This window comes from Aythya marila, assembly GCF_965140915.1.
Source record: "Aythya marila genome assembly, chromosome: 21".
Classification (NCBI taxonomy): domain Eukaryota; kingdom Metazoa; phylum Chordata; class Aves; order Anseriformes; family Anatidae; genus Aythya; species Aythya marila.
Window position 1 is genome coordinate 4,122,871 of NC_139062.1, and position 26,222 is coordinate 4,149,092.

General features: G+C 43.2%; 1 protein-coding gene across 2 annotated transcripts; it reads left to right on the forward strand.

Moving 5' to 3' along the window:
• On the forward strand, positions 1-25,017 carry SLC25A33 (solute carrier family 25 member 33). 2 transcript variants are annotated; one of them, XM_082776749.1, is made up of 7 exons: positions 1-18; positions 14,452-14,631; positions 18,281-18,358; positions 19,780-19,880; positions 22,136-22,202; positions 23,553-23,836; positions 24,456-25,017. In XM_082776749.1, exons 2-7 carry the CDS (start codon positions 14,585-14,587, stop codon positions 24,656-24,658), a joined length of 780 nt encoding a protein of 259 aa, XP_082632875.1. In that variant the 5' UTR covers positions 1-18; positions 14,452-14,584; the 3' UTR covers positions 24,659-25,017. The 2 variants fall into 2 exon arrangements, with proteins under 2 accessions (XP_082632875.1, XP_082632874.1); XM_082776748.1 differs by lacking the exon at positions 1-18 and adding an exon at positions 5,404-5,562.
• The last annotated feature ends 1,205 nt before the right edge of the window (positions 25,018-26,222 follow it).

Below are 26,222 nucleotides of genomic sequence, written 5' to 3' on the forward strand. Positions count from 1 at the left end.
ATGGCAGCCAGGAAGCAGGTAATATTTTTGCAGTCCAGGTCAAAACAGCAAGATGCTTGGACAGTATTTATGGCTTTCTTTTTTAGGGCTTCAGAAAAAAAAGTTACAACCACCTGAGCTTTTTAGGACTGATTTCTGCTTTGAGATGTGTTTCATGGACAGACACAGGAGCCACAAGACAGGGTGTCTTCAAAGTGTCCAGAGAGGATGATAGGCATATAGGGGCAAAACTGGAGGTGCAGGCAGAGAAAGCACACAGGATCTGTTAAAGATCAACCTCATGTGCCTAACTTTCCACTGCCCTAAAGTGGCTCTGCTTCTAACGTTGGTCTTACAGTGCTCTCTGCTGGGGAATGAGAACCAGAGGAAAGCACAGCTGCAATTATTCTTTAGTCCAGAAGGCAGACAAGCATTCCAGGCTAAGGAACGATGTGCTAATTTAGCTTATACGTTGCTCCAGGAAATTTATACAACCTCCTCTGGCCTACTAGCATAAATTTGTCTGAACTGTGCTCCAGAAATAAGTTTCTGGCCAATGCAGAAACACATGACAAAAATGTCTGGAGCCTCATGTGCTCAATACAGCTGCCAGTAACATGTAGCTGTTAAGTTGGGTGGCAGTGGTCCCCAGGCAAACAGGCTTCACTTGCAGCTTTGCACGCTTCCAAGCCACTCAGTCAAGGCACCTAGCCGGAACTGCATTAACAGACTCCTTAATGAGCTTGGAAAGACAATTAGATCAGTGTCTTTTATTGCTTCCACTTTGCTGCTGGCAATGGTAAATAGGGTAAGAGGAAATTTCACAAAGATACTCTGCCACCTAGTAAAATGGAAAATCATAGGCTGATGCTCACCTAGACTAGCAAAGGCTCTGCTAAACTCAGATTTGGTGATGGAAGAATACTTTTACCACCATAATTTATATCATTTTCAGAAGCTGATGATGATGGCCCGGTAGAAAAAATAAATAAAAAATCTGTGCTCCTAAATGGTACTTCCACCAGGGGGCTCTGTGAACACATCTGTACTTTAAAAAATGCCTCTCAGTAGACCAACTGTCAGGTGAAAAAAAAAAAAAAAAACAACAAAGTTTTAATCAAAATACTGGATCCAACCAGTATGGCATTACAGGGGAGGTGCTGGTCTCATCTCTTTGGTGACCAGCAATAGAGCCTGAAGGAATGGCATGAAGCTGTGTCAGGGGAGGTCTGGGTTAAATGGTAGGAAAAGATTCTTTACCAAGTAGGCGGTCAGGAATGGGAACAGAATCCCCAGGGACACAGTCACAGCACTGAGCCTGTTGGAGTTCAAGAAACACTTGGGCAATGCTCTGAGAAGTATGGTTTGCTATTTGGGTGGTCCTGTGGGGGGCCAGGAGTTGGACTCAATGATCTTTGTGGGTCCCTTCCAACTTGGGATATTCTATTATTATGATTCTGTGTTACTGTAGAGTCCTCCTATTTAATTACCCTTCGTTAGAGGCAGTGCTGTCCATAAATAGCCTTTCCTGCAATTGCTTTACTGTCTTTGTAAAAACTTCCAGTACCTTGTAACTTGCTCCTAATGATTCTTAGTGGGGATAAATTTGGGATATGTGGTCTCATACCTGATTGCAAATAGAGAAATAAGTAGAAAGTGTTAACCTAGGGAAGTGGTCACTGGTAGATGGTCTTGGTAATTGCCTAAGACACCCTATGTTAGCTGCTGGAATGTGTTAAAGTAAGCTGAAATCTAGACACCTATGTTGCTGTGCTGGGCAATGGCTGAGGAGCCAACTCATAGCCAGTTCTGCTGCTCCTGTGGGCAGCAGGAGGCAGGTGTCCCTTAAATTGCTTCTACATGAATTATGAGAGCTCAAGTACCAAGCCTCAAAGGCTGCTGCACGTCTCTGGCAGTATGTAAAGGCATAAAATGAGGTATATAAAGCAAAGGGCATAAAATGAGGGAAGATGGCTCCGTAAGAGCTGAGTAATTAAAGAAGGCTTTCTAGACCTGATAAATCTCACGTGGCAGGGAGACAGGGAAGCACTGTGCTGCTGGCTGCCCTTATGGGTATTTTCTATAGCTGCTCGTCTTTGCATTTATAAGGGTCCATAGGATGCAGAGCATACATTAGACCAAATGTTCTGAGCAGTATAACATTTGCTGACCTTCGTGTATCCCATCTCAGCCTTGCTCGCACAGAAACAGAGGAAATGGAAATCAGGCCCTACAGCTTTAATGCTGAGAGGAGCGACCTGACCGCCCTCCTGCATATGTGACCCCGCCATGCCAGCCAGTGAACTGACTCGAAATGGCTGCATTTAAAAACAGCTCAGCTCTGGCCACATCCTTGCCCAGGTCTCAGGGCACAGGCAGCCCTGCTAGAAACCCTTGTCCAGAGGGTTTTCTGGGAAGCTGGTCGATGAGTGGCTGTCTAGAGCCTACGCCTCCCGCACACCCCCTGCGTGGGCTGCGGCCCAAGACGAGAGCCCTGACGCTTCCCTCCGGTCTGGCAGCTGCTCCTGCTCTTGTCTGGCCTTTTGCCTCGCAGACGAGCCCACTGCCCAGTCACCAAGTGACAGCTGCAAGAGATTCACAGTGTGCACAGCATAAGGGCAGGGAAAGAGCAAGGGAACAGCAATAGAACAAAACAAGCCGAGGGAAAGGGCACCCATCCCACGTGCGCATTCTGCGGGATCAGCTTCCCCCACTTCTCTGTGACCCTAAAGCAGCTGACCAAGACCTTTCCTACACCCCATTCACTGTTGTTCATGAAGACCCATTTCTCCCTTTTCCCCTCTGCCTGAAGTAGATTTTCTTCCGTCACTCAGGTCCAGCATCCTGGTTCCATGCTGTAAGAGACTACTTGGCACCTCCCCAGGCTTAACCAACCCATTTGACCCAGGAAATGTTTTCCTGAATTTGCTGGTGGGTTAGAAATAACCTCCTGCCACCTCACAGCTCCCCACAGACAAGTGTTTGTACATGTACTGTGAGAAGGGCTGCTTTGTTTCTGTGGGACTGGGAGCATGAAACTGGGGCTCAAAACTGGTTTCGTTGTGGCGAGAGCTCTTGTGGTTGGGCATGTAGGAAAATGCTCGGCCAAGCTCTATCCTCGTATGTGTATGTAAGCATAAGTGCTTTGTATGCATGAATAGGAAAGGCTGGTGCTTCCGCCTTTGTGCATTTGTAGTTTGTAGATGTAAAGAACTCTTGGCCCAGCTTTCACTGGTATATACGTGTGCTTATGCATGTGCTTTATCTATTTGCATGTGAATGTGCGCCACTTGCATTTCGCAGGAAGTCTTAGCAAAGGAGTCCTTACAGTCAGTTCTAGTCATGTTGATGTTATCAGTTGCCTAGGTGTGCTTTCTCAATCCATATACCTACCCGGATGCTTTTGTCAATGTGATAAGGTCAGTGGTTTTATTGGCTGGGAAGAGACACTACAAACAAGGTGGGCCTCCAAATATCACATGGTGGCTGAATCACTACCACCAGCAAACAAAAGAGAGGTGTTAAAAGAATCATCTGACTTGCAGTAACCCTGCAAAGGGTACCAACTCTTTTCTGAGTCATCTGCTCTCCAGAACTTTCTATTCTTTGATTAATTTTCATGATCTGTTGGGATTACACTTGAAAGAAAGCTCTTCAGTAATCTCACCATTTCACAGGACCAGCTTCCTCTCTATATTAACAATTACCAAATCCATGTCACCGTATGGATCTCTGGTGTAAGTTCTACTTCATTACAAAGGGTAACTTTACAGAATCTTGATGACAGCTTGGGATCCTCGGGATTCTGGCTTGCATGGGAACCAGGTGGCCAGAGTTGTAACTTTGCCTCAGATCCCATTTGCACTTAATGCTGTATTCATTCCTTAGTCTCGACAAATGCTGTAGACTAGGGATCCCATCACCTCTGTCTGCTAGACTGATTCTGCTTTGGTAAATCATTACCCTCCAGCCACCACACAAGATCTCTTAAAGGTAAACATTCTTTGTAGCAAATTGGGATTCATCATCAGCACCTCAAAACCAGAAAGGTCTAGGACAGTTCTGAGGATCCAAGAAGGCCCACACCAACAGCACTGCCCCCAGCGTGGACCCAGGTACTGCTTCACCTCTTGGTTTTAACCCTTAAGCCCTGTTTTCCTCCAAGTAGGCTGAAGTCTAAACTCAGAGTGTGCACACCCAGCCTTCAAACCCCAGCTTCCAAAAGTCTGAGGACTTGGAATTTTGGCCTGTGCCATACAGGAGGCATGAGGTTCATGTCTGGATCTGAATTCAAACTAGGAGGCTGTTCGCCCAAGCCTGTTGTCATGATAATAGAAAACTTGTGTATATGGAAAATGTACAGACCAAGGGTCTTTTTGTACATGTTAATCTTTTCCCCAGGATTTTAGCTTTAATGTAAAAAGCCAGACATTCCTAAAAGTCCTGGCTGTGAAATTAATCCACAGCATATAAATTGATGGCATCTATCCTACAGATGAGTGTAAATCATTGCACTGGGCCAAAGGTCTTCCACTGACTTTAGGGGAGTGCAAATTTTAAAAGCTTGATGTCATGTGCCCCTTAAACATAAAGCCTGCTAAAGCTCAGTGTCGAGCCATCTCTCAGAAACACCCAGCAGCTTTCTTGCCCAGCACTGCGAGCATCTGAGCTTTCCCCCAGGCCATTCAAAGGACTAGAGGAAAGCTATGGGTTTTGAATACGCAAACTGAGCTTTTATTTTTTGTGTGTCTAGTGAAATAATTGGCGTGTTTCCTCAGTTTGTGATATTAACACAAAACCAAAAGAGCTTCCCCCTCTACACAGCCCTGGTGAGGCTAATTCTGGGCTCACCAGTCCGTGAGGGACATGGAGCTCACGGAGCAAGTCTAGCAGAGGGCTAATAAGAGGATTAGAGGGCTGGAGCACTTGTCGCATGAGGACAGCCTGACAGAGCTGGGCCTGTTTAGCTTGGAAAAGAGAAGGCTGAGAGGGGATCTTAGCAATGTGTATAAATAATTAAAGGGAGGGTGTCAAGAGGATGGGGCCAGACTCTTCTCCGTGGTGCCTGGCAACAGGAGAAGAGGCAATGGACACAAACTGAAACAGCGGGTGTTCCAGCTGATTATGAGGGGGCACTTCTTTACTGTGAGAGTGACAAAGTTGCCTAGAGAGGTTGTGGAGTCTCCTTCCCTGGAGTATCTCCATGGAAGATGGAAGATGCCATCCTGCGTGCTCTGGGTGACCCTGCTCGGTGCGGGGGTTGGACCGGACGATCTCCAGAGCTCCCTTCCAACCCCAACCGTTCCGCGATTCTGCGGATCTGTGACATTTCGGGACTCATTTAGGCACTGGGGGCTCCTCAGGCACTTGTTGAGAGGGGCGGCCTCAGCCACGGGGCGGGCCGGGAGTGCCGTCGTGAGGCGCCGCCCGTCGCCATCTCATGCGCGCCGCTGCCCGGCCTCCGCCGCTCAGCGCCCGCCCAGCCGGATCCTGAGGCGGCGACACCGGGACCGGCACCGGCACCGGCAGCGGCATGGCGGGCACCCCTCAGGAGAACACCCTGCTGCACCTCTTCGCCGGGGGGTGAGTGCAGGGCACCGGGAGGCTGCTGCCTTCAGGGCCGTGCCGGGCTGGGAAGGGCCCCCCGGCCGCTGACGGCCCCCCGAAGGAGGCGATAGCCGTGGGGGGGGGCTGGAGCGGGGCCGCCCAGCCGGCGGTTAATTAATTAATAAAAAGGCATAATTTGGGCCGGGGCTGCCCTCACGGCCGGCCCTGCTGTGGTGAGTGGGGGCTGGGAGCCGAAGGGTGGTTGTGTGCGGTGTGGGGGTGGCTGCAGGGCGTTAATGAGCGCTGTTAATGAGCACCGGGGGTGGCCATAGAGCTTATGGCTCTGACTGTGGGTCCGTGGGGTTGTACCGACGAGGAAGTATTAAAAAAAAAAAAAAGGAGAGAAGGTCCTGGTACTCGTAGTGGCCTGCTGGGCCCTTCAGGCTCTCTCAAGGAGTTGTCAGCTGCTTGGTTTTGTCGTGTGAGGCTTAAAACAAACAAACGAAAATGAAAACCAACCCGTGTAAAATAAGGTACCACGTGAGTCTTCATTGCAGTCCAGTACGATCATTTTATGGCGTAAAGTAAATAAATAAACAGTCATTTAATACACAGCTCGTAATTGCTGTTCCATGTACTTCTGTCCTTATGCAAATTCCTTTTTTTTCCCCAGTTATTTAGACTAGCTCAGTGGTGGGATACTCTGTAGTGCCTGCCAGCTGACATCAGTTAGGAAGCCCCCATGAAAGCAATTGTTGGGTTTAATCTGTTTAATAGTACACCACAGTTCCTTCTGTTGCTAAAGTTCAGTCTCCTCTGACGTGCGTGGGGCAGTTAATTCATTAAATACAAATGTTAAAACCATTTTTTTTTAAGTTTTAAAGAGATACGGCTCTTCTGCTGGCTCAGCTGTTATGTATTGTTGTAAATATTCTCTCCCCCTGTTTCTTTCTCCCCCCTCTTTGTATTAGACCAGCGCCTGGAGGCTGTGGCAGCAATGGGAGCTGGATGTACACATGCAACTAGTTTGGGTAGTAACAATGCCTCTCCAGGGCTCTAGGTGTCCTCACAGAACTCCTTGCACAATAAATAAATAGGAATTTTAAACTCGCTGGTGTTTTAATCCAGCAATGGATGTTCAGCATCTTCCTTAGTCATTTAGTGTACCCTCCACCTTCTCCAAGGATCCTAATAAACAGTTTATGCAGGATACCTAGAAAGGCATTAGGTCCAAGCTGGTTTTGATGGAGCATGGAAGGAAAGAATGGAAACACAACAGAGCACGTCCTCCTGACCTGTCTGTTATAATAAGACTGATCCATTTTTAAAGCAGTGATGAAAATACAGCGTGGAGGAGAGGGATGGCCTTGTAGGGTATGCAGGCCTTTGAAAAATAGCTTCTTATTTAAAGTGGCACCAAAAAGTGCACTATCACTTACCTGGCTGTGATGTTACAGAAAGGAAAATGAGACAGCAAATTTAGCTTCTCTTCTTGTGCAGCAGCTTATGCTGAAGTGTTTGCCCTATACAACCAAGGGTATGTGTGTATAATGTGTTACCTTCCCACCCACCATCCCAAAAGAGATTTATTTCAGAGTGATTCCCTGTTCAAGACCCTGAACTCGTGTATTCTGTATATGTCTACTAATGCCATTACCTCTGCTTTTCAAGTAAGAAATGCAGACTTCTGGGGCTCGCTGGGTGGAACAAGTAACTGAATGTCAGTCTTAAACTGCCATGCAAGGTATCCAGTTTTGGAATTTTAGAATTATTACTGTGTTTATCTTCAGGCAATAGTCTCTGAGCAATTTATCTTTCCAATACCTTTGCAGTTTCTGTTAGAATCCTATTAAACCTTAATAAATGGGTTGTATTGTGATGCAGAGTTCCTGCACAACCAGGACCCTGGATAAAATTACCTTCTCCAGCAGAACGTGTTGGAAGCTCTGAATGCTTTATAAGTTGTGTAAGGTGCTAAGCTTTGTTCCGTTGTATAATATTTTATGTAGATGAAGCTCATTCACTTAAAATAATTTTGTTAGAGCTTTATTATTGGTATTACATTAGCCTTGTGTGAAGGTGAGTACGGGGCGGTGCGTCAGGTGCTGAGGAGATGTAATACAACACCCTAATGTCTGCATGGAAAAGCAGGCCGGCTTACTTACAGGCAGACACAGTCCTTGGCTTCCTCTTATTTCTGTTCCTTCCTTTTACAGTAATAACAGCAAACCAAAAGGTCTTGGGATGTTGATGGGAAAATGTCTCTGAGGGCAGGGAAGATTTCAGCAGCAACAAGCAGAATGATGCTTAAATTGCACAACAGATGTAAGCATGTTTACAAGTCCGGGTTCTTCCTTCTCTGGTGAAGTCAGTGGAGTTCTTGCTTGTTTTTGTTCGGGGACAAAGCTTGGCTCAGGCTGCAGCAGAGGTGACTCCATGTTGTCTCTCCAGCTGGAATAGTTCTGTTTACTACAGGGATCCTATCAGGTGATATTTAGAGGCTGCAGAGCTTTTCACAGAACTGGCAGAATACCTGAAAAAGCTAAGAACAAACTTACCTTGATTTCATAGAAGCACTGTGTGATGTCTATCCTTGAGCAGCTTTATTCAAGCTGGGGAAGCTGTGCTCTGTGAATATAACCATGTTTGTGACTTTCTCTGTCTTGGTTTTGAAGCCTGAGTCTGTAACTCCCTTGCTGCCCTGAAAGCAACCTGAGATGCCAAAGCTTTCATAAACCACCTGGGAAAGAGCTGGAAGACACTTTGGCAAGACCGGGAAGCTGCCTTGAAGACATTGACATCTGTCTTCATATGCGTACACGGATTGTCTCAGCTGCACCAAGGGGTGTTTAATGCATGAGGTCACCGAGATTCTTGTTTAAAGCATTGGGGTTGACCTCAGTTTGCCAGAGGGTAAAGCACAAATAACAGAACTAACATAAAGCTGCTCCCCAGAGTAGTAACCACATGAGTTGTGGGTACGGGGCCACATACAGCTCCCACAGATGTTGATTATTACGTGATGTACTAATGCTAACGAACCATTTGGGAGATACTGTTTCCATATGTAAAATGGACAGAAGCAGTCTTCACCCGAAGGACATCTGTTGTGCTGCGTGTGGTCCAGGGCAGACCTAGACTTCATGAAGAGATTCATTCTTTTCCAGTCCTCTATCTAGTTTAGGTTTTCATGTGCTTTATATAATTGGCTAACAGTGCATCAGCCTGAGGAACGCAGGAAGTGCTTGCAAGAATATTCACACCTGATGACAGCCTTGTTAGCTGGAAATACACTGAATTCTTAATATCTCAAAACTGGGGCATGAAGAACAGTCTGTATTGCTTTGAAGCTGGTTTTCCTATGGCTTCTGAGAATGCAGGAGCTTGTTTTGCTTCCAGTCTTGATGATGCAATACTGAAATATCAAAGATGCAACCTGCTCTGCTGTTTGTGCTGTGCATTTCATGCTAGACCATGTGGCACGTTTGAGAAAAACAAAATGAAATTCCTATCACAAGTGCAATCTCGGGGAAAACTTGTGTAGCACTTGCTGTGAATATGCTGCTCACCTTGAGATCTCCTTGAGCTGCCTTCACAGACACGATCCTCTGTCAACAACCAGGAAAGCAGATGCAGTGTTAGTGCAGTGAAGTGTTAAGCACCGGTCGTGCCACTGATTTCACTGGGACAGTGTCCTGCGTCCACCAGAGGGGTACAGACAGTAGCACCAGATGATTTTCAAGCTGCGTTTTGAGGTTTGAAGCAGTATGTGGTACAATCCACGAAGCGTGAGCTGAATTGTGGCTGTCAACCTGGTTCTTAAGGTAGCCCGTTAAATATAGCTGCCAGACAGTTAGCACTAATTCTCCTCTTGTGTTTTCAGTTGACTCCTGGCCACCAAAAATTAGCTGCTCCATATGTTGAGAGCAGTGGCCAGAGGAGGAGGTTCTCCCTGATGCTGTCAGCCTGAGTTAGGAGTTACGACTTCCCTAACCAGGCAATCAGCTTTCCTTGCAACCTTGGTGAAGTCTGTGCTTCCCTGCTGAAGGATCACTGCAGGTTTGGATGCTTTTTAATTTTCAAATCCTTAACACTGAGCATTACGTCCGGTTATTCATATTAGGAGTATTGCTCAGTGATTAAATTTAGGACAGATGAAATAAGCCCTGCTCTTAATTAAGATCCTTGGCATCATCTGTATCGATTGTGCTAGTGGGCACCGGGAGTTGATTTCATATGCAAGTCAGTGATATATTGGGGGTGGGCCTTGTAAAAATAGAAAGCTGGCAGCGAGAGAAGTCGTAATTGGATTTTGAGATTAACGTTCTTGGCATGGTTTTTAAACAGAATGTTTTCTGTTTATGGAAGCAATTTATTTTTTTTTTCTGCAGGTTTTAATGTATAGCACAGGATATATCTCCGTAAACACTCAACTCTTGGCCTGAGGATATGTACTGCACTTTCCTTAATTTCTTTGTTTGGACATGACAAAGCAGAGAATCGCATTCCCCTGCTCCAGTGGCAATATATGCCTGGCAATCCTGTAGCCAGAGGAGGTATTTGTAGCCTGAAGGACAAACACTGTTTTTCTGGCAGCATGCGACAGGCCAGAGCTGATGAATTGCTGGGTGTCGCGCACTGGAGAGGGCTGTGTGCCTGTGCTGCATGCAGAGCAGAGCTGGGAACCTCTTGTTCAATGCTTGCCATGTGACTGAGAAGAGTGTACCATGGTGTTTTCTTGCCGAGGAGGTTTCTCCCTTCCGCTAACGACATTTTTAGGCGTTGCTGAGCTTTTTGCTAGATGCTGGTGCAGTGAGCAGTGCGTATCGTCTCCGGATCTGTAGTTCCACCCTGGTGTATCATTAAAAACCTCAGCCTAAACGGAATGAAGACTTGGAGGTATTGCCTCAATTGCACCTTTAGATCCTTCCAAATCACATTTACCTCGCTGCATATTCATAGTTGAATCTGCCAGGGTTGAGGGCTGTTTATGTAGCTGGGGAAGGCTGGTTGGTGTTTTTCCTTTCTTCCCAGATGAAGGCATTTGGAACACCCTAGGAGTACAAAGTGTTTCTTTTAGGCACAGCATGTTATTTTCAGCCATCTTTCCAGGGAATAGAGCAACACCAGGATGTGATGCAAAAAAAATTCCATGTGGAGGAAAATCAGCTCATCTGTACAAGATGTGTAATGCATCAAAGTCCTGACTTGAACTATATGCTGTATTTATATTTGGGATATAATGTGTGCACGCTATTGACATTCTGAGAATTGCTCTATTGGGTAATGCTTTTTTCTTAAATGTCACGCTGACAACATTAACTCTGAGCTGTTAAAGCTCACGATGCAGATACTAATTCATTGTGCTGAGTATCGGAGGATTACATATACATTCCCAGAAGTACTTAAATATTAAAGGCTGTATAAATTAACTGGATCATCAAACTTAAAGGATGGAAGGCAAGGAGCAGGCCAGGAAGGCGAGACAGCTGATGAAGGAGGGGAAATGCCAGAGAGGCTCAAGAATTGTATGGCAAGATGTCACTCTAGACTGAGCAACTGGTAGTTCAGAAACAGGACATGGAGTTTTTGTTCTGAATTTATCAGGTGTCACTGTGAAGGTATTGTTTTAGTGTTCATAAATGTGAAATAAGTGAGGATGGAAAACAGTAGGGCATCATTGGTAGACGAACTGGGAATGAAAGAAATCAAATTGTTTTCATCAAGCTCCCTCAGATTTGCCTTTTTTTGAGGACGTTGATTACTGGGGTGTTAATTATAATGTTTGCATCTGTGTGGGATGTACGTCGTAGGGATGGTGGCAGTGTGGATCTGCAAGAGGTATCCTCAAAGCACTTCCCGCTCCAAGTTCGAACTATGGGAACAGGAAAAGTTTTGCAGGAGAAACTGCTCGTGGCCCTTCTGTTTCCCTCAAGATCTAGGTTATAGCACGTGAGCAACATGAGATGCATCTAACAAAACAGGGAAGGACAAGCTGAAGCCGTGTCCTCCAGAGTGGTATTGACAGACCAAAAGGCTCGTGTCCAAGCCGTGGTTCAGTACACAAAATAATCAGCGACCAGATAAGGTCTCTGTGAACACTGCCATTCTTGATCCAAGTGACACCACCTCAGCTGCTCTGTACCTCATCCCATAAACAACTTTGTGTCTGTATTCATCAATCAAGGCTTAAGTGATTTAACAGGATGAAGGCAAATCTCTTCCTTACACTGTCTTTCACTCTGAATGTATGGATTGTCCCTAGTTCCAGCCAAGTTTTCCCCTTTCATCAGAGAAGAGGAAGAAGCAAGAACTTAAAGGAAAAACTCACTGAAGTGTTGCTGTTAAATGAGATTGTCAGGCTTTGTGACAACAGTTTCTTCTGTTGTATGTTTGTGTCTGAGAAGCACAGCATTTAGAATCCAGGGCCTTCAGGGTTTGGCAAAGAGCTGTTATATTTTGCTGTAAGACACTATTTCAGCAAGCAAAGTAAGTGGCACCAGATAAAGCATTTCTAAACTAGATGTATCTGCAGCTGGAATTTCTCTGCCTGTCTTTCAGTGTTGTTTTCCTTGTGTTTAAAAATGATTCTTCTGGTGAAATAGTTCATGCAGAGAAAATACATTCCAGTACCTACATTCTTGTCATTTTGTAGTTCTCTGTTCCTAAACTGATTCATGTAAAGTTCTTGTGACTCGAGCAAGTAATGCTTTTTTATGTGCAAGTTAAAGGATGGGATTTTTCTCTTCTTCTTCTTCTCATGGGAAAGCTCCTTAAATTGCAGTTTGACGTTAACATCAAAGAAAGTTAAGTTATTGACTCATGCTGTTTTCTAAGGAAAGTCTAAACACAGGTTTTTGAAGGAATAACATACTTTGAAACTTGGGTAAATAAAGAAAATATTTCTTTGTCGATATGATCGGTTGTAGTAAATGCCCTTGGAAAAAACCTGAACTCCTGAGTTGTCTTCCTAAATGCCAGCTTGTTAGATTAATAAAACTTAGAGTGCTTTTTAGCCATCCTCAGAATTATTTTTAGTTGTGAAGTTTGACAGAAGGGACGTTCAAAAACAAAAGAGGAACAGAGGTGGAGAGGGAAATGGTTTGACAAGCCATTTTCAAGATGATGGATGGAAACAGGGTCTTGTGAACTCTGTGTGGTTGGCCCAGTAGGCACTTTCTGAGCCACGCTGACTGCGGGAAGATGAGAGCGTGGGCTTTTGGAGCAAGGGAACAGGTGGCTCCAGCATTGCTCCTCGGGCTTTTGTGGCAGAACATGAAGCACAACGTGTTGTTTTCATGCGGTGAGCCACCAACACTTTGATTCAGCCAGTTTGCTAACACTAGGAACTTACAGCTTTTGCTCCCCTGTATGGCAATGGCAGCAAGCAGCGATGATACCCAGGACTGGTTTGATTTCAAGAAGATCTTTGTAGCTCTTTTGTTGCACCAGTGATAAAAGTCATGGCTGCTTTTCCATCATTGTGCTGGAACATTCAGCTATCACCAGATCTCAATAATAACAAGCTGCTGTGTGATCTGTGCTGGCAACCTTAGCCTCCCTTTTTGGGAAAGGTGTAACAGGAGAGGTTTTGGAACTTGCATAATGTCGTGTACAACACATGGTTTGTTGAAACTCTAAGGTAAAGAGCAGTTAGCCCTGGGGTAAGTAAAAGCTCTCTGCTGGAAATTCTCAGGACTGTTTCAAATTTGATTATTTTCTATTATGTCTCAAAACTGATTTTTTACAGTAGGTCTCTATGTCTGGAGTGTGAATTAGGAGAGTTTGTAACAGCAGGTTGCTGCTGGCTGGAAGCTTGGTTTTCAGTTCTGGTATTACCCAATTATAGGGAGAAGACATGCCTTAAAGAATGAGGGAGAAAAAGCCCTAGAACAGGAAAAACAAACGGAGTGAGACAGTGATAAGGGCTGGGTGACAAGTTGCAAGTGTTACTAGCGGACAAGCCAAGTTAAATGTCCTTATTAAAACCATAATTTCCATTCTTTCTGCCCCCTGCTGAGTGTTTTCAAATGAGGTTGGTTGTTAGATACATCTAATGTAAGGGGTCATTAGAGGATAGGATCTTTCTTTTATATATATATAAGTAAATATATATATATAATTGTATGTTTATTATGTTATTATATATAATAATGTCTGCATGTACACACGTGTGTATATGTATTATTTCAGTGTTTGTGTCAGCAGACTTTGGGATTTCTGTTCATCTTTAGTAGCCTAAAGAACAGCAACCCCATTATTATGTTTTTCCACCCTCTCTCTCATCCTTGCAGCTTCCTCTATCCCCCCCAAAAAAGTTGATACCCATTGTTTTAAAAAGACCTAATTTACAGTCATTTTTCTCTTTGCTAGTTCTGTAGGCAGCCGTTTTGATCATAAGTACTAAATGGTGAAGGGTTATATTGCTGTGTTTTCAGCCTACAGCGTCCTAATCCCCAGTTGCTTGTTTTTATCTGCAAGATTCCTGCTTTCCATAGGAAAAATCCATCCAAGGCTATGTCTGTGTAAGGAGCACAGCCTCTGAAACATGGGTGCCTCTGAAGTTTTTACAGGCAGAATTCCAAGTCCTGACAGACTCCGGGACCAGCAGATGGTCATGGATTGTTGTTGGGGTTGGGTATTGTCTTCGTGTTTCACCCCTCCAACCTCATCGCTACATGGGATCATCATTAGTCATCAGAAGTGTTTCTCAACCTTCTCTCCCCTCCTCCAGGGCTTGGGAACTGTCTCCCTTTCCCTGGTGGAAGAACTGCCCTGCTTCTTGATAACTTGTCCACAGCATGGAGCAAGTGAAGTCGAGTCTTTATATTTTTTTATATTTATACTCAGTGCTCTTGTGACTCAGTCTATCTGTGCAGCCATGTTTTACTGATTCTGTCTTCTGTTTAAATTTGTGTTTTACAGATGTGGAGGAACAGTTGGTGCCATCTTTACTTGTCCCTTAGAAGTAATAAAGACACGGCTCCAATCTTCGAAGCTAGCCTTCCGGGCTGTCTACTACCCGCAAGTCCAGCTGGGGACCATCAGTGGTGAAGGAATGGTTAGGCCAACGTCTGTATCACCTGGGCTCTTCAGTGTTCTCAAGTGAGTACTCTGCCTGTGGTCCTTTGATGTTAATTGACGCCAGAGATCTGAGTTTCGATTCCTCAGTGCAAACAGGCAGTGCAGATTTTGCTTCAGATTTGCACTGGAAGGATGCAGATCAGTTGGGCTTCTGCATTCAGCAGTCGAAAGATAAATTATTCTTTTAAAAACACAGATAAGTTTCCTGAGTATTCCATTAAGCTTCCACGGAAATTTGCTGCTAGCACTCAAAAGCTTTCCAAAGCAAATTGATTTGAGTAAGAGTCTGGAAGTGTTATTTTTAAGTTGTCTCTTCAGATTGGAGCTTTTTGGTAGTTATTAAGTTGTAAGGATCAATACATAGGATATGCCACAAACTTTTGGTACTGTTTAGCTTGCAAGAACTATCATAGAAAATATTCTGGAAGAAAGGTTTAATTATTCATTATTATTTTGAACAACAGAGAGTGTAGTCTTTGTGTTTTATTGGGAATTGTCATGTTTATTATCTCCTTGGAGCAGTGGAACAGGTAATCCTTACTAGCTGGGGCCAGTTCTTGGTACAATGAAGGACTGAATTTGAGTCGTGTACTCCTTGTCTTTCTTTCCTGGAGCCATTCCCAGTTTGCTTTGAGTGGCTGGTGAGAGATCCTTGTTTCTATTGCTGCCCAAGCTATTTACCTGTTTGATGGAGGGAAGTTTTAATTCAGCCTTTTCCTGTCACGAACTCTTTTGGAAGCTTAATTTAGAAGTGAGAGCCTGTGGCCTTTTCTGCTCCTTAATGGAGCAGTGCTGTAATGATGTTTCTCATTCTCTGCACTTAGTGATTCATGCCAGCCCCTGATCCATCTTTGAAGTCTGCCCTGCTTTTAGCATCCATTTGAACCAGGTGACCTCCAGAATTCTGTGATCCCATATATTTTAAGCTGTGCTTGTCTGCTCTGTCATGTGGATGATCTGTAACTGAAACTTACAGGAGTGAGGGAAGGGCACTTTTTGCAGAAGAAGTCTTGCCAAAATACGCTTGGAGCTTTGCAAGCTCTTATCTTTTCCTCAGCTGTATCTGTCTTAATGAGATCTCTTCTGTTTGTTATTAGTATGTTGCTTCAGCTAATTATTATTGTGCATCAATCCTGTCGACACCTGTATTATTTAGTCACTTTTCTTGGTTCAGATTGCAGCAGCTGATGCTCTAGCTGTTCCCTTTTCAGATGTATATTCATAAAGAAGATGAAACGTGAATTCATGCCTCTTAGAACTGCTGACTAATTTTACCAGCAACTCTGAAGGACAAATCTCTACTATTATATTTCCTATCAAAGCACAGTAAAGTTCTGGTTCAGACCTCACGCAAATGCATTGAGGCACGCCACATTTGGATCACTGGGCACACGACGGGGTAATGCAGAGGAGGTCCTGCTTAGATCAGGTAGTAGAAATGCCAAAGAAAATAGCTAACTTGACTAGCAAAACAAGTTGAATGATTTATGTAAGGCCAACACACTTGGCAGGTTGCCTGGGGAGAAGCTGCACGGTTATATAACAGTACAGTGCTAACTCAAATTCTCTGCAGAACGAGATGGCTGGAGTCATTCTGGGACTTGAGTTCCTGTGTTGTAAACACTGCTTCTGTCCCATGCCAAACACTTTGTATATTCAGAGGTGAATCTAGAGCAATCCGTGACTGAAAATGTGAAGCAATGCCAATTGCCTTCGATTTTCATCTCTTTTTTTCCCTTTGTACTTTTTTTTCTCCTTGCAGCATTGGACTTGAGAGAGCTCTGACTCAATGAAGTGGTAACTTAAAGGCACGAGGTTCTCAGTTTATTTCCTCTTCCCATCTTTCTCTGAGATCCTCCTTTTAGGGAGTTAAAAAAGGGGTTAAAATTGAGTCAACCATTTAATATATTTATTAAGCTCATTAAATTCGGTGACTATGATCCTGAGTTCATTTTACTTAGGAATTGTTCAGCTGCGTGTATCACCAAGCTTTTCACCTATTTACCCCAGAGGATTAAGAACTGAGAGCAAAATAATCATGCTTGCTGTCATTCCCTTGGTGGCAGTATCCATGAAGTGCAGGTAATGCTATTGATTGTGATCTTTGTGATAAAACACAAGTGCATGAAGGAAGAGGAGGAAGTTAGGTCTCTCTTCCACCCCTTTCTCAATCCTGGTCATGCGTGCATGACCAAATTGGATGTGAATTGAATTTTCTGTTTTAGGAAAGCCATATGGCTAAAGAAGCAGCCCTTTAGAGCCATCCATATAAAATCTGTCTGTGAGTTAAAGGTGTTGAGTATGAAGGCCCCTTAACTGTTGTAAATAGAACGAAAGTAGGTACTCAGGAGGGCAAGTTAAGCCTGCTGCTGAATAGAAAGCACTCCAGAAGGACAGGCTGTTTTTGTCTAATCCGTTTAAGATTCTGATGAGTCACCCCAGCTGGAAGCTGCAGTCGTGACTGTTAAGTGACAAAGAACAAGTAGTTGGTGGATCTGTATCCTTGGAGACACTCAGCCCTGGAGTTTACACAGAAAGTTCAACTTCACTGCAGAAAAAGCATTTCAGAAGCTCCTGTATCTTCTTCTGTCTAATGAGCTTGTTTTTGGACCCTGTGGGGAACGTTCCCAACAGTGCTAATGACCTAGAAAGCAAACTCTGAAAAATGGGCATTTCAAACAGGTGCACGTGAACTACACCTGGGACCTGGTGTTATCTGGATTGTATTGCACGATTTTCCCATGATAAGCCTTTAAAGTGGAGAGCTGCCATCTAGCAGGTTGTGCACTGACATCCCGATGGTGACTAGACCGTACCTGGCTGTCACTGGTGAACACTTGGCTGTGTTTCCTAGTGCTTGGCTGTCAGGTTATTCCTTGCGAATATGTCTCCTGGTAATAGTGGAAAGATTTGTATAAGGTTAGCTCTTTTTTTAATGAGGCACCTGAGCAAGGTATTGTACAGAGCTTGACAGCTGCTGGGGAAATGGCTGAAAATGGCTTTGGAAACCCAGACTGGAGCAATTGCAGAATTGCAGGAAAAAATAATTTGGTTGTTTTCCTGCTTTAGACCTGGCCATGAAATCCAGCAGCAGTGATGCACAGGAGTACCTCTGTGCTTGGTGTTTCCTTTGGAAGGATGCAGAATGCCCTCAAAATCAGAACAGTTACCCTGAGACATAGCTTGATACGGTGCTGCATTCAGCTTTCACTCTGGGGGAAAAAATCACATTCAGTTGTGAAAGGGAAGAGGGCTCCTTTTTCTTTTTTACCCCATGTCTCTATACAGGCAACAAACTCCTGAACTGCTTAAATTGCTTGGATACAGAAAATGCCAAAAGTATTCTGTGTTCATCAGAGTCAACTAGCATTGGATTCTCCGTGAAACTATTTAATTCAGTTCCTGACAGCTTTTCAAAGAATGGAAATTGTAGCCTTCTGTCATACAACACACATTGGCCTGTAGCACGCTGAAGTTTTACAGCACAGTGGCTTTTATCCAGTAGTCTATAATTCTAATTTTCAAGTCTGTTGTGTAGCTTGAGAGCTAACAGGTTCACAGCTAATACTTATTTCTTTAGCACAGTTCTTTTGACCACCTGCCAGAATAAGAAATTTAACTTTTAACCCAAATACTACCCATTTTTTCCCTTGTTTGTTTTTATTTTAAGGTCAATTCTGGAAAAAGAAGGACCAAGGTCGCTCTTCCGAGGTCTGGGTCCAAACTTGGTTGGAGTTGCACCATCAAGGTAAATAGTTAAACTATTGCTAAAAGACACGTTGAAGGCACCGACCCGAATGTTGTAGTTTGTTTGTGATTGAGAATAGGTCAGAAAATTATCCCATCTGTAAACTTAGATTTTGAAGAGTATCAGATGTGCATATGCCAACAAATAATTTTAAAATTTGCTTTATACTTGTATGACACTGTCTTTCAGTTACATGTATCAATCACTAAATATATTCAGAACTTGCTTCTCATCAATATTCATATCCTCTTCTCAAAAGTGATGAAATTATGAAAGTCAGTACCTGTCCTTTTATAAATGAAACCTGGATCTGACAGATTTGTCATATTTTACTGGCTTCTGTAAACTTTTATGTGTGTATCTTAGCTGCTTCTTTTGATCTGTGCTTTCTGTTATCAGTGGAACTTAGTTTATGATGCTATCCTCAAAAACAAAAAGTGGGGGGCAGGGGATATTTTAGCCTAGTACTAAAGGAGAATTTAAATTTAAGGTGTAGTTTAAATAAGTCACTTAAGTGGCTTTTGCAATGACTTTATGCTTTAGAAAACAGGGGAATATACTGTAGAAATATCTGCAGGGTTAATGTTAATCTCTCTAGTAAGGCCTACCACTTCCCTGGGAATATTTAAGTGTTTCCTAGACACTGACTAGGAGCTAGATGCAAGGTGAAACAGGAATACCTGTCTGGTCCTTGACTGCCTAAATTCTTCTCAAATGAAAAACTGCAGCTGAGGGTCAGGGGGATGGACTTGCAAAGCTGTCACATAACCCCAAAGGTCTCCCCACTCTTTTCTAAACAGTAACAACAAAACTACCTATAATGGTTGTATTTGGAAGCCTTGCAGGCACCTAATGTTTGCTTTCCACACATACCAATGACAACCTCTTGGCAGGGCTGAAGATTTTGTGCCTAGCTAATATTAAAGCATTGGCTGTTGCAGATCTTGCTGTGAGTTTTTACTTTTTGCATGCATTATGTAGGGATTTGAGATGGGTAAAACTGTTTTTCATTTCAGCCCAGGGTTAACTGTTTCAAGTAGGAAGTGCTGCTAAGGCAGCTGTAGCTCTGACCCCTTTTAGCATCGGCTCAGAGTGGGGATGTGACTTTCCCGAGGTTACAAAGTGTATTTAATGCCAGTGCCGATGTTAGGATCCAATCCAACTTGCTTTATCTGCACGACCACGTTGCCTCCCATCTCAGACTTGGTATGAAAGTAAAATATTTCTGCTTTGTGGCTGTCAAGTCAGGTAGTGGCATTGTATTGTAAGGAGAAAAAACATCTTCAGACTTGCAGATGGAAGCAGTCGTATGAAGGCCCCTTTGGAGAAGGAGTCTTGTTTTTCTGGAGGGGGTAAAATAGCAACATGTCTGACTTGATGTCATGAGTATCACATTGATTTTCTTCTGTTATTTTCCACAGAGCTGTCTATTTTGCATGCTACTCCAAAGCCAAAGAGCAATTTAATGGCATTTTTGTACCCAACAGCAATATTGTGCACATCTGTTCTGCAGGTTCTGCAGGTAAGTGTAATTCATCTTCCATATGGTCTGCCACAATACCCCAGCGTCCAGCCCCTCAGCAGTAGCAGGAATGTCTGCATTGGCATCTGCGTGGCTCTGAGATGCAACTTAATTCTTTAAAGCATTTATTGCAGGTTGTTATTGCTTCAAGATGTGTTCTGCCCCTCTCAGTAGCTAGAAAGTGAGTAGAGAGAATCGTAAGGCAGGGACTGGACTTTCAGTCTGTGCAGGACCTGGGCAAATAAACCAGTCTTGACTGAGGGCTGTGGATAACTGTGATTGATATGTGAACGAATTCAGAGGCAGTATGTGGCTCATTCTGAAACATACATGTGGTTTGTGCTTGTATATGCCAGAAAACATTAGGATCTATTACTAGGTGTAGAAGGATATACTTTCTAGGAAATATATCCAGCACTGATCTCCATAAAAGGGCGAGATCGGGAGACGTGACCAAGTTCATGAAACAGAGGTATGTAAAAGGCACTCCTAATGAGCCAAAGTTCAGAGACTATTTAAAAATAAAATCTGTGAGGCTGGAAACATCCCGTTCTCTGGAAAACAAACAGACGAGTGCTTGGCAAGCTTGCTACAGAGACTGTTAAAGAACACACTCTCTGAAGAGCTTAAATTGGTGTTTCACAATGTTACTGAAAAGGTAAATACGCTCTTCTCTAGCATCTGGTTCTAACAGCCATGTATTGGTGCAAACGAAAGAGTTTATAGCAAAGGTATTGCATGTGCTTGTTATGTAACGTTGTTGTAGGAAGCCTTAGCACCTTTTCAAAAAGTCATCCTCTCATATGCGAGGAGGCAGAGAAAAGGCATGTAAGACTTCACAGAAGAGCCTAATAAATAGGTAGACGGATCTATATGTATGGTTTGTATGTATCAGTCAACTGGCAGTTGTCTGCTTTGTAACCTGTGCAAGCCTGTGACGCTTACATCCAGCAAGGCTCAGAAACTGAACGCTGCCTGAAGTAATAAAGCACTTGAAAAGCGTATTGGTGCAGCTGGAAATCCTTTTGCTTTGGCCTTCACAGATTTTTGTGCCAATATACCAAGAGACAGTGCAGTGATGCTCGGCTGGCACAGCGCTTTCCATAGGTTTCATAGTACCCCTGTGAATGAGTCAGGGCGGCGTTATTTATTTCTCCTGTCTGTGAACTTCTATGCTTTGTCCACATTCAGTGTTGAGGGAGGTTTTAAGAAATCGCTGAAGCGGATGGAAACTGATGTAGACACATGCTTGGCTGTCTTCTTAATTAAAGATTTTTTCAAAAAGGGCTTCTTGAAACCATGAAACCAGTATTGCAGCTACAGAACAGTGAATAGCAGCATGATCTGATCTTTGTTTCTGAAGGACAGTCACCCTTTCAGTGTTACTGGAAATATTCTACAATCAGCTTTTGGAGGAAGCCAAAGGCAGTCCTCATGGAGTTTGATCCCAGGAGTTTGCCACCTCCTAACTTACCGTATTTGCAGAGAAACCATGTTACTGTTCAACACTTTAAAATGTTTCTAGATTTTTCTTTAGTAAGTGGAGGTAAATGTTTTTCTAACTGAAATGTAGTAATTTCTCTAAACAGTTTAAAAAACAAAAACAAACACAACAAAACAAGTTAACAGACATCAGCAACCCTTTGATACTGTTTTAGCCAAATTGTTTTGGTTTGTTGTATTTTTCCTCGCAGGATGGGAAAATATTTTGTTGTCAGAAAAACATGACAAACAGAGGCATAGTTGAGCGGAAGAGCCCCGCTAGTTCAAGCATCGGTCACCAGAGGGATCATTAAACATCTTTCCCAAACTAACCCCATAATTATGGGTGGATTTCATTAATGAGATGGCTCAATGGCACCACCTAGAGCCTTGGGGAAAGCAAAAGACTAATACGCGTGTGTGTTCCCCACAGGTTTTCCTTTTATGTATTTTTCAAAACCCAGTTGGTAAGCTGGTAAGCTATCTTGCCTACAGTGGTCTTTAGGAATGTGAAGTTCACATTAGGACAGGTATAAAAAGGAAGGAACCCATATGAAATTCCAAGGCCATTGGATGATACCTTCTGAAGTTGAATATAGATAGTTCTCTGGCAAGAGCCACGTTGTAAGCTACACACCTGCATGTCTTTTGAAACCTCTGGAGCTGTGACACTAGAACTGTGTCACTGCTCAATGTATATGGTTCCTATTTGCATGAACAATGGCAGTACACTTGCCTGGATTCAGCTGTACTTTTTCTTCTCCCTTTTTCAGCCTTTGTCACAAATTCCCTGATGAATCCTATATGGATGGTGAAAACCAGAATGCAACTGGAACGGAAGTAAGTGACAGAGATGGGATACTGCTAGGTGGCTAAGGGGAGCCTCTGGAAAACTTAAAAACATAAAATGTTTTTATTGATGGTCTTTTAGACTTTGACTGAACTTGATTTTTCTTTCCCCTGACTCCCACCTTTCAAGCTGCCATCCTTTTGCCTGGTCAGGCTGAAGGTTAAGGTTTTTGGTGTTACACTTTAATTTTGATATACAGTTACTACTGAGGGGGATGTGGAAGTTGCCTCCAGTGCTGAGTTAGATTCAGGTTTTGTTTCCGCTGTAAACATTGAGTAAATTTGGGCATAACATTAATTTGCCCTTAGATCCCTGCTTACACAGTCTTCTGTACTTCAGGGGTTGATGTTGAGCCTAAATACGTCAAGGACTGAAGTGCTTTGATAGGGAAATAATAGAGGCCATGGAAAGGTCAGAGGAGCCTGTATGGGAAGCCAAACACGAGGTTGCAGTGTGTGTCCCACTTGGCAGCATCACTTGTGCCAGCCCCAGATCATCCAGATGTGTGTGTTACTGCAACAAACCAAGGTTACTGGTACACAGCTAGGTAGCTGTGAGCAGAAAGGGTGATGGTTTTTAAAGTTTAATGAAGCAGGATTAGTTTAGTTTCATAAAACATTCTAGAGGCGGTAAGAATCTGTTGCAGTGGTTTAATGTTCCCTTGCTTCTTTCAGCATTGTATTACTGTTAAGTGTACCTCCTGAGGGCAGAGAGGGAATTTGACAGTGATATCTTTTAGCTGAGCAATTCACAGTCACTGGTGGATATTGAAGCAATGAGGGACTCTACTTATGACTCCTTCGAATGGAAATTCTTTCCTGCAAGGATGGGTTAGGTGAGATAAGAAAGATCCTTAAGCACAGCACAACTTATAAATAATTTATAAGCCTTAATTCTAGCGCTTCACGGGGTGGCACCTTTGAACTGCATGCTGCCTCTTGAAAATGAAAGATCGCTTCTCATGTGGGAGACCTCTGTCTTTTGGTCTGCTGAAGATGGCTTTAAATTGAATTACTACCTTAATACAAAGCAGTGTGTTCTCAATGTTTGTTGTGTTTTAAAGCATTGGCTTGAACTGTCACAGACTGGATAGGACTGGAGCTGTAGGAATGATTACAAGTCTGTATTAGTCAATTAGCAAAGCCAAGTGTGCACTCCTAGCATGATAATCCTGCTCTGTGCAGCTTTCCTAGAAGAATTTTTGTGGTAAAACTTAGTAGAGAACCATTTCTGTAGTTAGGGGAACTACTGAAAACCATGAGGCTGTGGGGTTTTTGTTTTTGTTTAATCTTATTTCTCATTCTAGGCTCATTATATTCTCTGTTTTGTTTGTTTTTCAGAGTGAGGGGTTCAAAACCAATGAATGCACTGCAGTGTGCTAGATACGTTTACCAGACAGAAGGTATCCGTGGCTTTTATAGAGGCCTGACTGCCTCCTATGCTGGGATTTCTGAGACCATTATCTGCTTTGCTATTTATGAAAGTTTGAAAAAGCACTTAAAGGAAGTCCAGCTGCCCCCTTCTTCTACTAATGGGACCGAAAGGAACTCCACAAACTTCTTTGGACTGATGTTTGCTGCTGCTGTTTCCAAGGGCTGTGCCTCTTGTATTGCTTATCCACATGGTATGTTAACTTTTCCATTTATGACTGCAAAAGAACAGCTGTTGCCTCTAATCCAAGGCAAATGTTGGGTTTTAGGGTTGTAAAATTCTTGGCTGTTTGAATGACCAAATGCATGTTACTGCAGCATGTGTGTATGCATTGGCATTTCCAGTTCTGGCCCCATTATTCCTAGTTAGCTACGTGGTTTTCTGGTCGTCTGGTTATTTTAATTCACACGTGAGGCAATAAGAACTCAGAAAAAGGATGCGTGCATGCAAACCAAGTGTGGGAAATGCTTGTGGGGTGAACAGAGGTATTTTTGGATAAATGTGAATGTTGTCATGGTTATATACAAAGAGCAATATTGGCTATGTGGGTGGGCATCAATAAAGCCTTTAGGTTGAATAATCTAAATGCAGCTTGAATAAGCACCTAATCCATATATTCCACGTGGAGGGGAAGTCGTCTTTAACTTTCCTCCTTGCCTGCAGGGCAGTCTGGAAGTCCTGGCTAGCAGGCGATGGATGCAGGAAGGATTTAATGTCCATGGGCATTGCATATTCTTTCTTGGTCTTAGCATGTTTCTTAACGGAATGGTTTAAGTCTTGTTAACTTCGGGCTCTCTTTCTCTTTTCTACAGAGGTCATACGGACACGGCTGCGAGAAGAAGGCACTAAATACAAGACTTTCATTCAGACAGCACGTCTGGTAGCACGTGAGGAAGGCTATCTTGCCTTCTATAGAGGACTCTTTGCCCAGCTCATCCGACAGATACCAAACACAGCCATTGTGTTGTCGACCTATGAGTTAATTGTGTATCTGTTAGAAGACCGCGCAAAGTAGCAGAGCCAAGACTACTGTTACAGACTGTAGACCAATTTCTTCATTGAACAAATAGTCCTTTATGACTGCTGCAGGTGGCAGTGCTGGAGGAAGAGCTACGAGTCTGTGATCACCTGCTGGATATTTTCCTTTTGGATTCATGCTTTCTGAAAGGTCTTGAGTCATTAACGTTAATAGTTAATTATAACTTTTTTTTAACTTAATGATAATTAAACAGCTACTAAATTAAATTACACTATTTAATTTATGTTTGTCCTTTTCCTTAAGCACAGCCATTGTGGTCAAGGAATGTACCTCGTACCATCAAGTGATCTCTTGGACTGATGTTCATTAAAACTGTATTAAAACTGAAGAACTGGTTTGAAAGTTGGTCTTCCTACCACTAATGTCATGTCACTTTTTAGCACTAAAATGCCCAAATAACCTAATGCCCAAATAACTTGGAGAGGTCTTCTGTTTTATTCATGGTGCATCATTTGTTGCTGTGTGAGCATTCTGGAGTGTTCAGGTGTCACACCAGCATCTCAGAAAAGCCACTTACAGTGGCAGTGTTGCTGGAATAAGATTGTGGGAGGCTCTTTAGTAAAATGTAATTATTGACAGTACTGGGTGCACCTGAGTGCTAGTGTGTGTAAACTGATCTGTCCCGACTGACAGCTTTTAGACCTTGCTTTTGTGAAGGACCGAGAGCGTAAGGACAGTCGGTGTTTGTGGGCTGCTGACCTGCAGAGATTCCATGAGATGTGCGAACTTGGTCGTGTGTCCTGACATAAGCCTCCCGCTACTGTGAGGCTTTTTTGTGTTGAATTTTTCTTATACTTCAGTGCTAGGGGTCTGGAGAGTGGAAGAGGAGATAGGTCCCAGACACTATAGACTATGAATGCAGCTCTGGATTCTGCTTTATAACACGATGTTCAGGAACAAGTCTCTCTTTGTTTGATGTCTTTGTAGAGCAGTGCTTCTGGTGGTTATCTCACAGACATGTCAGTGGAGTTAACACCAAAAAAATATAGAGCCTGTATAAATATTTTCTATTGAAGGAAATAAGGATCTGCTAGTCTAGTGCAGCTGCTGGAACAGTGCTCACGTTTCATATAAAAGTTCTGCTTTCCCCATCAAAGACACATTATCAAAGGGGTATTCAGCAGTAGTCACGATAGAGTTCTTACATTTCAGTTATAAATCAAGTATCCTGCATAATTTATATAATTAGTCCTTTCATAAGCATTAAAATGTACTTTTAATTTAATAATTTCTTTACCACTTGCACTGCAGCAATACTGTTTATGTATACGTAAATATGTATTACATAAAATACTGTTTCCATGTAATTCCTGGCAGAGCAGGATAACATATTTTAGAACTTAAATATAATACATTTTTAGAACTTAAATGGATAGATCTGTGCTTTGCTTTGGCTATCTTATGCTCTTCTATTCACTGGTGTCATTTGCTTTGACAGCTGAGGCAAACACTCCAGCATTTGAGCCCAGCTTCAGTCTTCCCTGCTGGCGAACCGAACAATGAGCTTCTCATGATTTGAGCAGGTGTTGAGTTCTTGAGC